The 12,819-nt window shown below is 38.6% G+C and overlaps 1 protein-coding gene across 1 annotated transcript; it reads left to right on the forward strand.

The window, feature by feature from the left end:
- Positions 1-405: 405 nt before the first annotated feature.
- On the forward strand, positions 406-11,264 carry Pop1 (POP1 ribonuclease P/MRP subunit). The gene is made up of 9 exons (XM_080272465.1): positions 406-490; positions 1,077-1,195; positions 1,908-2,144; positions 2,303-2,463; positions 3,874-4,676; positions 5,568-5,804; positions 6,975-7,729; positions 8,036-8,173; positions 9,462-11,264. Exons 1-9 carry the CDS (start codon positions 406-408, stop codon positions 9,804-9,806), a joined length of 2,880 nt encoding a protein of 959 aa, XP_080128591.1. The 3' UTR covers positions 9,807-11,264.
- Positions 11,265-12,819: the final 1,555 nt, after the last annotated feature.

Raw genomic sequence — 12,819 nt, forward strand, 5'->3', positions numbered from 1 at the left:
TATATATATATATATATATATATATATATATATATATATCGTATATATATATATATATATATATATATATATATATATATATATATATATATATATATATATATATATATATATATATATATATATGTATATATATATATATATATATATATATATATATATATATATATATATATATATATATATATATATATATATATATATATATATATATATATATATATATATATATATATATATATATATATATATATATATATATACTGTATATATTTATATACCGAATTTATGGTGAGTGATGAGGCTTTTCAGTGTCCAAAGCTATGTAAAATGTACAGGGTGTACTATTGTATTAGTGCTCATTCTAAACACAGTGTTGTACTTCACAGGTTAACTGGAGATATAATGGAGGACCTACCTGAACAGTGCAACTATTTGGCTCTTGGTGCTGCACGTATCAGGGAAATCAAGGCCATTGTTTCAAAACTTGGTAAGATGTGTGTAGGCATTGCTTCTGTATTAGCTATGCTGTATACCATATATTTTTCAGATCCAGTGCCGTTATAAGTACCGTATACAGTTATTTCATTCTAACTACATTTTAAATGTAAGAATCTCGCAATTTTTGTTACAGTTGGTTTTATATGAATGCATCTTTTATGTTACCGTGGATACTTTTAGTTTAAGTTTTGGAGCCATCTTTCATGATGGTCATATTTTTACCTTAGAAATTTTTTGTGATGTAAAGTTAGCTTACAATAACCTCTCTTCATATTTGAAGGTAAGCTAAACATGCTATGGTTTAGAATCACTCATACCCTTCCTTCACTCATGAAGAAGGATACTTTATCAGTACACCCATTCATGTGTGTTTTCATCATGAAGAAGTAACATGTGTAGCTGCTTCAGCCTGAGATTTTTATATTGTATCTTTCTATTGTTGCAACACTTTACTGAATAAAACAAACTAATAATGATATTCTGCAAGTACAACAGTCAATGAATGGATGTGAATTCTCTTCTTCTTTGTCGTCCTTCTTTTTCCACTTTTATATGGATTTGAACTTATCTTTCAGATAATTGTGAGCATGGAAATAGAGTTTTTCAAAATCTACCTCGTCATATGCAGAGACGAGCTGTGTCTGCCAACCCCAGGCGTTTGCCAAGATATCTTAGAGAAAAACACATGCGAGAGGTGAGGATCTTCATCTGTTTTACCCAGTTGGTTGGTATTATGTCATATGAGTTGTCTACAATTATTGCAACAGAGAGGTGTCCACACAACTCAATTATTGTCCAAGTACAGTATTGTACAGCAACTCAGTATCCTCACTAGTTCCTGATATGTCTTTTGATGTATGCTGGCTCATTATTTATACACCTAATTGTTAAACCTTCCTTTCAGAATATTGTTTCTCATATTACTGTCCCATTACCAAGTATTTCTGCACCAGTATTTTGTTGTTTCTCCTTCAGAGTACCATAGCTTTGTCCTTTTAGAGAAGTTTGTGTACCTCCTTAATCATTGATAGTGTTCCACCCGGGAGCATGCATATTTAAAAATATAACTGTTATGGATCAAATAAAGATACTGGTACTCCCTTTTCCAGCCTGCTGTGATGCAGCTATTATGGCTGGAGATTTTCAGTAATGTGTTGCCACCAGGAGCATAAGCTCCCTACCCATAAATGTTCTGGACTGTGATAGTCTAGCTCTAGACCACTTCATCTGGCAAAGGGTAATGCAGGATTAGCTTCTAGTTATAACTTGTCATTGGCATTCTGCAGTTGGGACAGCATAATGATTATTATGACTTGGTTGGGTCCTGTGTTATATATTTCATCAAAAATTCTTTCTCCTTTTAAAATCCTTGTTTGTGGTTATTATGATAGTATCAATTATTACAGGGAGGTGCTAATGTAAAGCCCACACATCGGCCAAGAAGGAAGTATCGTCGGCGCCCATGTAACCTTTTGTCTGAATACAATCGGCGTCAGAAGGAGTATACATGGTTGGAAACACACATCTGGCATGCTAAGCGTTTCCACATGATTAGGCAGTGGGGTTATGCTCTCCCAGACACTCCCACTTTCAAAGGTTACAGAGCATCATTGAGAGCAACTAAAAAATCATGCCTGCTGCAGGTGAGAGTAAAATAATATAAAATAACATTTGGTGACGTTTGCTGTATTCCTCTTAATGTAATTTCATTTGTCAGATCATAATAATGTATGCTTGTCAGATCATAATAATGTATGCTTGAATAATTCAGTAGTTGACTTTATATTTTCTCCTCTTCCAGGATGTGTCATTTATGTGTTGCATAGAGCTGGAAGGCCCCCAGGTTTCTCTATTAAATGGTCTGTCCTCTGTCATCCAGCCAGCCAGCCTATCTTCTCTTTCTGACACAGAAATCCAGTTGGGTAGGAAACCCATAGAAGTCATGCTTTTCCAACCATTCAGGTAAAAAACAGAGCCACAACCTCAGTTGAATGATAATAACGTATATTTCACAACATATAGCCAATTTTATTTCATTTAGGAGGGGTGCCCAAGTTTTGAAAGGGCTTATGATGGCTACACTTATCTCCTGTAGTTGGAGAAGTCTCTCCCAAGCAGAATAAAATTGTGTAAGTAGCAAGAATAAAGTGGAAAACTACATCGGCAGATTGAAGGGGTGATTAGTTTTGACTATTATTCATGATGTGTGAAAGTTAATATAGAGCAGGGTTATGGATGTTAAGAAAGGTAGCCCTCAGTGTGATGTGTTGTTGAATGAAGGAAAACATGAAAGATGTACCGTAACTGAATCAATGAAAAGATATATAAGTGAATTTTGGGGCAGGTGGATTAAAGTGTTTTTTTGTGGTAAGTATATGTATCGTTTCATTTCGTTTTTAAAGGCTCCAACATGCTTGCATGCGTCAGCCTTGGTCACCTAACGGCGGCTCTCCATGCTGCACGATCTATTGCAGCCTCGCTGTTCAGTCCCGTAGCCCTGAGGTCACACCTAATGACCTCGTCCCATGTCTTTCTCAGTCTGCCCCTCATAACCCCACCCCCAATTTTAACACTTCTCACCTTCCTCACCCAACTATCATCCTCCATCCTCTCCACATGCCCAAACCAGCTCAATCTACCGCTCCCCATCACAACACCAATACATTTCAGTCCCATCCTACCTCTCAACTCTTCCATCTTAAACCCAGTCCCCCCAGACCTTGCATGCAGGGACTCATTACACATCCACCTAATCATAGTCATTTCTGTACATCTGAGCCTGCAAATTTCCTCCTCCTTTACTGCCCAGGTCTCGCTATCATACAGCATTACACTCCTAACACATGCACAAAGACCCCTTAGCACGTAGGGAGAATCCTCCCAATCTCAGGAGAGACAAGAGCTCCATTGTATGAAAATGTGAGGTACTGAAACAGGAGACACAGAAATTGATGAGGGTTAGAAATGGATGGATGAAATATGTATGGATTTGGTATTTCTTTTCAATGTTAGTTTTTCTTGTATCATAATTACAATGACAGAATATAGAGGTCTCTTGGCACTGAGGATGAAATTTTACACACTACTGTGGCCCAAAGTGTCTGGTGGTGTTGCTTGGAGCAAAAGTTGAAATAAGAATGCTGCTTCTTTTGCCCAAGTTCATAGTATTTCATATCTACTCTTCACCTGCATCACGATTTATATTGAGAAATTGATTACCTAGAACGTGACTTAGAAATGGAGCATTCTTATTCCAACTTTTCCCCTGACCTGCACAGTTAGACAGTTTGTGTTAGAATATATCAGATCCCAATTTTGATTTGATACTACTTTTAGCCTTCATTAATAATACTGTTATCTTTGGCCTTGCAGACAACCTTATGGTGCCATTGGTATGACTGAGATGTTGTGGCATCCCCATTCAGATCATCTGCAGGGAAAGTCACGAGTGTGGCTTTGGGTTCATCCGTCTGTGCACAGCCAGGTTGTAGATGTGTTAACTGAAGTGTTTAGTTTTGTGAAAACTGACAGTGCACAAGAAGGTGATAAAGTATCTCAAGAAAGGATAGAAAGCATTATAAGTACAGGTGCTGAAGAAAAGACAAAGGAAGCAAAAGAAATAACCCTATCAGCAGATGAAAAAGTCAGAGAATATGAACTACAAAATGGTGTGGATGAAGATGTTGACATTGCAGCTTTAAAGGACTGTGCAAAAGATGATCAGGACAGCAAACAAAAAAGGAAGAAACCCAAAATGCCAAAAAATGTAAATGAAGCCAAAATTGCCAGGAAGAACATTCCATTTGTTCGAACTCCAAAATACACATCAGCCAGTAGTGAAATAACCATGATGTTATTAAAAGACACACTGAACCGGTTTAGGCTGACTGGGCCACAGGCACATTCTGTCATATCATCTGCTCTTCATCCTGCAGCCATTATTGAAAAAGAAAACACTGAAGCTGAAGATGATGCTGTAAAGTCTGAGCAGCCTTGGTGGTTGGATTATTATGCTAAGGAACAAAGCAAGTCAAGACATTTGGAGCAGGTTAAAGCTTGGAAACAGCTTTTCTCTTGCCCTCAGCCTCGACCAGGAACTGTTCTGCCACTGGTTGTTCGTGATCCCAGAGTAACATTACCTCACAAGAAAATCCCATTGGAGACTGCCACATCTGGTATGCATCTCGCATGTGTTGTCAGTACTGGATAGTGTGATGATTAGGCATGATATAGCTTTTACACATTATATGACTACACTTCAATTAAGTAGAAAAGAAATGTTCTATGTCGACGTCAGGCATCCCTAATTACAGTATACCGTACCGGTAGTTCTGTCATGTTTGCAGCATATGCTACCAGGTACAGTATATTCCTACATACTGTAAAGGCTAATAAAATGGATATTAGGTGGTGTAGCAAATTCCTCCCATTATAATGGCTTCCAGATGTTGCAACCATCTTCTGTATTCCATAGTACAGAAAAGAGAGGAGGTTTTATCTTATGCCTCTTATCTCATCATATTTGTAATCCACATTCAGGGGTCTCCCCCACCTGATTTGAATGTGGGTAACTAGATTAGGATGATTATTCACTATTTTTTACCATATGGTTCTCTGATAAAAAGATAGTGGCCATCTTAAAGCAGTAGCTGCCATATAGAAAAAACATAATTTATAAGAGGTAGTTCAAAGTGCGGTATTAAAACACAGACTCTCAAATCTTAAGTGCTTGGTTCCAAAGGCTTTATTGATATTGGAAAATATTGAAATGTAAAGTGACGATGCTAACTATGAGAAAATCATATATATAATTAATACTTTTCATTACTATACCAGTAACTGTACATACAGTGAAGTACATTTTTGAAAGTTTTATTATCACTTCCTATGCATTTCCACAAAATAAAAATCTAATTATGCATAGATTGTGGAAGAACAGGTTATTACACACTTCAACCACATGAAGAAGTACTGTAGTTTGGGAAGTGAAGGTTTTTGGAAATCAGATTTTCAGATTTGAAAGTTTGTAATGTACTATACCTGTACTACAGTGTATATTAATGCAGATGTGTGTGCAGTTTCAGAAACAGAGCAAGAAGAACTTGGCAAATGGCCTTTAGAAAACCCGATTTATGATAGTGCCATTCGAGATGCCGTCACACTGAGCAAGGAGCCTGATGCAGTAATCAATCGGCGTCGTCATCAGTTGCTTGTTCCAGGTTCTCAATTGCCTGAAACTGCAGAGGAGTCTCGCCTTCCCCTGCTTCTGCTTGCTAGGAGGCCCACTTACTGTGAAGATTATGGTACGAGATAGGTTACTTATTGTACAGTCAGGGACAACAGTTGGCCTTTTATTTTCCTGCATCTACTTCACACGTAAGGCATGTCCGTCATTTTCTTCCATGACTCATCGCATCGAAGAGAAGGAGTTATTATTATCTCCCTTTTAAAGGTCGCTGTTTTGTAGCTTTGTAATGTTAGGAGGAGAAGCAGCACCTTTTAGCTTAAAAAATAAAGTACTGTATTATGAATGCGATCTCCAACTCGTATTCAAACTTGGTAAACAAAAAGCAGCAGCATTGTATATGATCCCACCATCAGACGGTCCCAGGACAATTAAATAAACATCTGTTAAGTATAATAATAATGTAAGAATGGCACAGAATCGTCCAAGGTGCAAATTGTTGTGACGGAGAATCATTGATGTTTTGACGGGGAATTTTCTTGGCGGGGAATGTGATCGATAATGAGATTGGGATAACCTTTTCAACGGCCCCACGTCATGTGGTTTAAGTAACTGTTCTGGTTGCTGAGCTCCTTTATATTCTTCTTTCTTATCTTCCAACATTTATTTAGAAATTCCTTTGTATATTTGAAGTGTTTTCCCTTGAACAGCCTGAATGTAAACACATGATTTATCGATCAATGATGCAATCAAGATAGCCTTTTCAAAGGCCCCACTTTATGTTGTTTTAGCTACTGTTCTGGTTGCTGAGCTCCTTTATTTTCTTCTCTCTTATTTTCCAACGTTAATTTAGAAATTCCTTTGTATTTTCAAAGTGTTTTTCCTTGAACAGCCTGAATGTAAACACACGGTTTATTGATGTCACAGTTTTCATTAGTGCATGAAGTATTTACTGTCAGAAGTTTTCATAATTGTTAATATTTATTTAAGATTATTATTATGCAACGTTGGGTCTGGTTAGTACTTGGATGGGTGACCGCCTGGGAACACCAGATGCTGTTGGCATAACGTTCTCCCTACATGTCAAGTGGGGTTGGTGGAGGATTAGTGCCCCTCCCTGTAAAACAATTAACTCTAAGCCCTTGGCCACCCCATTCGGGATACATGGCGTCTGGCAATGAATGAATGAATGAATTATGATATCCATTTGGTAGATTGTCATTGGAGACTAACAAAATTTTGTGTTATATACATAAGGATATTAATTTACACTGTATCTTGCTTCCAGGGAATGGATGGGACATGATAGTACCAGCTGGATGGGGCATGAGTGTGTGGATGCCCCTTGTATTCGGTGGTGGTGTAGCAGGGGGTCAGCAGGAGGCTGAGAACCTTCATATGGAGATTCACACACCCCTGCCCCCCTATCTCTTGCCAGACACTCCTGCTGGGGATTATTTTTCTGGGTGGCTGGCCAACAAGAGACGCACAGATTTCTTTAGGCGACCTCCTGCTAATCGACAAAACTTCATTAAGCTTGGTGTCCAGTTTCCTTTCAGCCAGCCTTGGAGGGAACTTGCACAAGACTGGGAACCTGGCACACAAGACATTTATGTTTTAAGAGACCCAGAGCTTTTGAGAGACTTAGCTCAGATAGTTCAGGAGCCTTCGTGTAGTATAAGCATAACCAAAAAAAGAAAAACAGAAAATGTTAGTGAATTCCCTTGTAAGAAAATGAAGATCATAGATCAAGGGAAAGAGGAGAGTGCCAATGAATGTACATCAGCAATAGATGTTTGCAGCATTGAGCAAAAACTGCAAGGGTTAAGTTATGGTTCTTTAGTGTTGGTGAAGCTTGAGTTATGTTACAAAGGTGTCTTAGAACCTTGTGCCATGATCTGCTTACCATTAAAGGAAGATCATCAGGCCAGAGAGTTCCCAGCCAAGCCCAGCAGTAAGATAGAGGACATCAGTGAACCTCCCCACCCAGACACAAAAGCACAGCAAAGAGCCAGGTTGAAAGAAGAGCATCACAAGATCAAGGTATTGATGTGATTGATGCAGTTGAAATGTAGTGTCATCCTGGTCACAGTAGACTTACAGTATGAAAGGGTCATTTTCATATAGCAAAGTGCAAAATAGCCTTTATGTATCACTATACAGTATTTCTACATACTGGATATCCATTTTGCTGTACATACTTTCTCCCACCATAGGAGTGTAGGAACATATACTCTATACCTAATGACTACTCTCCATGCAACTTGTATGATACTTATATGGAAATAATTGAAGTTTGATTTTACCCTCAGACCAAGTACTGTAATCGCATAAATTCTCTCATTTCAGTGCAGAATGCAGCGTCAAAGGCATAAAGCTCGGCAAAGAGTTTCCTTGAACACAGACGTCATGTCGTTGGTACCAATGGAGCTGACTATTGAACAAGCTACGGCAGAAGCTTTGAAGAAAGTGGAAAATGACAATCAGGTGAGCTTCTTGTTTAATTATTACTTGATTCATAGCATGGCTGATGCAACCTTTACTTTTTGTACTTTTAGGCACTAGTTTATCAGACAATAATGGAGGGTGTTCTCTGATGGTGTGGTCATGTAGAGAAAAAGTAGGTATTAATTGGGTGGTGAAAGAATAAATATTAGTGACATGGAAGATTAGATGAAATGTGGAAAGCCAAGAAGATGGATATGTTAGTGCATGTTTGAGAAAGAGGTACAGAAGCTGAGGAAGAGAATTGACAAAGAAACAAAATAGTTGGATTTAGGTTTCTGTGGAAGTACATTTTCAAACCTGTACACTGCAACTAATTTTAGAATGCCCAGCAGACAGCTGTGACTGACACATCAGAAAGGCATTATTTTCAATATCATGTTAAATTTCCATGATGATGATACTGATGATACACTTAGCTGACAGCAGTTAGATTATAAGATGATATTCACATCAGAAATACTCCTCACCTACCCTGACCCCCTGTGAAGTAAAGCCCAGTTTCTGTGGGCTTGTATGGTGAATGAATTTTTTATTTTATTTTTTTATATATTTTTTTAATGCAAGGAAGAAGGAGCCAAAGGCCAGGGGCTTGCAGACTACTCCCTCCAAGAAAAAACAAAAACAAGACAACAGAGAGCCAGATTCTAGATCCATTCATTTCAAGATACTTGGACACACTGTGTTTGAAAGACTGGAGGTCGTAGGCAGTTGAAAAAACGGACAGAGGAAGACAGTTCCAGAGTTGACCTGTTGCATACATGAAGGACTGGGAGTAGCGGTTAACTCATGCATTAGAGAGTTGGACAGAAAAGAGATGAGAGTTTGTTGCTAGATGGGTGCTATGTGCCTGCTGTAGTTCGTGGCCCATTTCGCTGGACGTTACCTTTATAGTTCTCCCTCTGTTGTGCTTTCTCTTTCCATACTTTGAGGACCCTTCCTCACCCCTTCAGTGAGTACAAAAATAAATGATGATGGCCAAAAATTCTGAAACTTGATTTTTAGTTTTGTTTATTTTGTTTTTCTGTGGCAGTCAGTGAAATACCTATACTCCATAGGAGTTGCAAGAGTTATGTAGTGTAGATGAAGCATAAATGTGGATGGTATCACTTTTGAGATGTAGTTCAGTGCCCTTCCCTCCCTCCCCCCCCCTTTTTTTTTTTTTATGATAATCTCTCCATTGAAATGCAGTAGTGGAGTTGTGAGTTATAGTGCTGTATGAGGTGATCATGATGACAAAGAAAGTAAATTTAGATGTATGTCTTTTCAGGTCATTCTTCACAGGTACTCCTCATTTAAAGAAGAGATGGAAAATGCATGGCTGAGGGACACACATGATCCTCTTCAGTGCTGCTCTCGGAAAATACTAGGCTATGTCACTCATGGCACATTCAGTCTGACACTTGGAAAGGGAGCTGGCATTGGTTGGGTCAGCCTTAAAGCACTTCTTAGGCTAATGCAAGTGTGTTGTGGAAGAAGCAGCACTACAGGTGAGCAGAAAGGTTGCCTCTCTGATGATGGTAGAAGAGTTGGGAAGAATAACATATGCTTGGTGTTAACGAGGAATCCATCTAGTTTTCAGTATCGCTGGGCAAAATTATCCATACTTCTCTAGAGTTAAGTGGTATGATTAAGCAAATAGGTTGATGGTTAATGACATGGCACAACCTCATATGAGTTTGAGAAGTGATTTGTGGATGGTATAGCTTATGAGATAGTGTGAGGGATTTTTGAAGGCCTGTATGAATGTAAGATCTTGTCATTGGGCTATTAATTGGTAGATTCTACTTCTCTGACTATTTTGTTTTTCATTCGGAATCCTACCCAACTCGTATTCTTGGGTTATATGGATAAGGTGGTGATGGTGTAAACGGTGTGGGACTAAGTAGGGTAAGTCATTTTTTAAAAAATGTCCATAAACTTCATGATCTCAGCCTTTTGATAAAGCAGTTAAAGCATCCCCTGTTTCCCCTTTGAGTTGTAGGAGCCAAAGGCTTTTCAATGATAGTCCAGTACGTTCAAGGATGGATGGCCAGCCTACTTTTCAGGGTGAAATTGAACTTGTATGCATGACAAGGCTGTGACTGTGGGATATTTTAACTACTACCATGTGCCTTGTAGATAAAGAACAGAGAGGTATTGTGTTTATATATGAGTTTGTGTAACCCTTCCAGTATGATGGGGCCATTTAATTACTTGTCCTTACTACAGTACCATGTGTTAGTTTTCTCAGCTAAGAGAACGTATATATGAGTTTGTGTAACCCTTCCAGTATGATGGGGCCATTTAATTACTTGTCCTTACTACAATACCATGTGTTAGTTTGCTCAGCTAAGAGAAACCTCTCTTGATTCAGGGAGTTATTGAGGGTTATGTTTAATCCCTCCAGTTCGAGAAGTTCCCCTAAGCTGAATAAGGTAATCTGTTTGGTTCTTGGATGGACACTGCCTCTGTATCTCTCAGCTCAGTTAACAGGGGGAACATATTAAGTTCCACATCACCCTGTTATTTGGTTACCACCAAGTGTTGCATACAGTTTCCTGGCTTACTGGAAACCATTAGGCTTGTCACCCAGAGTAGACCCACCTGAAGTGGAAAGAAGAGTATTGAATAATGACAGGAGGGATGGGAGTTATAGGAAGAGAGCAGAGCAGACACGGGAAAAAGAATGATAAAGTTGAATGGAGAAATAGGCAGCACTACATTGTGAATGGATGGTGGGTGCTCCCACCAACTACCGTGATATGGTACATATTGTAGTACTGTCTCATTTTTGAAACTTTTTTCTTTTAGTGTTGTAAATATGATGTCAATATTTAAGGATTATCTGGTGGTAACCAGAATAAAACAAGGTTTAAAGTGTGGCAAGTGTCATTCAGGGGTTAATTGAGAGAAGTTTGAACCTTGTAAGGTAAATTTCAGTAAAACTGTTAAGACCAAAGAAGTGTTTATTGCTTCACATTTTTACTGTGATGTGTCTGTTGTAACTATAATGGTACACAGGAAGTTTGTTGGAAAAACAACTGCTGACATAACTGATACCAGAGTGGATTTTTCCAATCATCATCATTTACTGGCAAGATATTAGGGGAAAAAAGGCATTCAAATCACAGTAGATTACTGACAGATGTGTCCTAACATTGCTCAAGTGAAATACTGTATAGTTTAGTGAAGACTGTGTGGAGATGTTTGCCCAGACCGATATACTGCATTAAATGTTGAACATATTGTAGGAAAATGTGAAGAATTTGCATTATTACATACCTATGTATCTGTCATAGAACAGTCCATATGTGGCATGAGAGAGAGCAGAGCTGAGCACATACATTAGAGCCAGACAGTCAACAGGCAGCTGCATCCAACCCGTGTGAAGTGAGAGCACTGGTAAGTCTCCCACAACTGTCCAAAATAGGCTACATTGACATATACCCTTGTTTTTATAAAAGTATTACCAGTGAAAATGTTTAAATATAAATGAATCATCATAATCAGCCCATCCCGGTTTTCCGTAGTCATACACTGAGCATTGTTGATATGAATATGCTGGAAGGTGTTCAGAGGAGTATCTTAAGATGGATAAATCATGTGGAGTAAGTGGAATGTGAGAGATTGATGAGGAGAATGTATGTGGATGAGGTGGAAGATGTGTTAGAATTGTAAAGCATCTCTTGCTATCTCTAACAATTGATAGGAACTAAGAATTACATCTGAATTTGAACCCTCCTAGATTTGCACATGATCTCTGGAGAAGAGGTGGAATGAGGGGGGGATTGGTTAAATTGTAAGGCGGCTTGTCAACAACAACACTAGATGGAAATTACATTTAAATTTGAGGCCATGTCCATCTGTTCTTTCCCCTCATCTAACGTTCCAGACAGTGAGCAAAAACCACTCCTTGAGGCTTCTGGGACAGGCTTTTAAAATTATGCTTCTTAACCCTTGGGTCCAGTGCTATGTTTTTATACTTTGTTCATGCCACCTCCAGATTATTTTATTCATTTGAGAAGAAATCTTTCAGACTAATGAGGTTAGCTATAGCATTCATTTACCCCATAAGTACAGAAGGCCCCCCCTAAGCTGCAGAAAAATTGTCTAGAGCAGGCAGAAATAAGCCAATAGAATATATCACCAGACTGAAAAAGTTAATTTAAGTCATGCTTTCCCATTAGAGTGTTTCTTGGGCATATCCCATGGTCAGTCTGTAGTCAGTCACTAACAGGGAGGAGGAGGGGACAAGCAGACAGGCAGGCAGGTAGTGGAGTAAGAGGAGACCAACAACCTCAAGCTTATATCACAGACACTGATGATGTCCCAAACTCGACAGTGATGTAGTGTAACAAGAGCATCTGTTTAAGACTAGTTTTCCCCTTACTGAACATCCGGTGTTTGTAGATGCCTTATCTCGTGTTTATGGTACAGTAGTACCTTGTGCACTGGTATTTACTTATTTATCTCCACATCCATAGTACCAGAAGCTAATCATACCAGTAATCCACATGGTACATTTGCATCATACAGTGGTGTTACTGAGTGTTCAGTAATAATTGTGCATGTTACATCCTTCCCAAGGTATGTTCTTCATGTACAGTAGTAAAAATATTTAGCTTTCAGTTGTAATACAAATCTAG

The sequence above is a fragment of the Coenobita brevimanus genome, chromosome 6 (assembly GCF_032717465.1).
Source record: "Coenobita brevimanus isolate Jiangsu-jjx chromosome 6, ASM3271746v2, whole genome shotgun sequence".
NCBI classification, from domain to species: domain Eukaryota; kingdom Metazoa; phylum Arthropoda; class Malacostraca; order Decapoda; family Coenobitidae; genus Coenobita; species Coenobita brevimanus.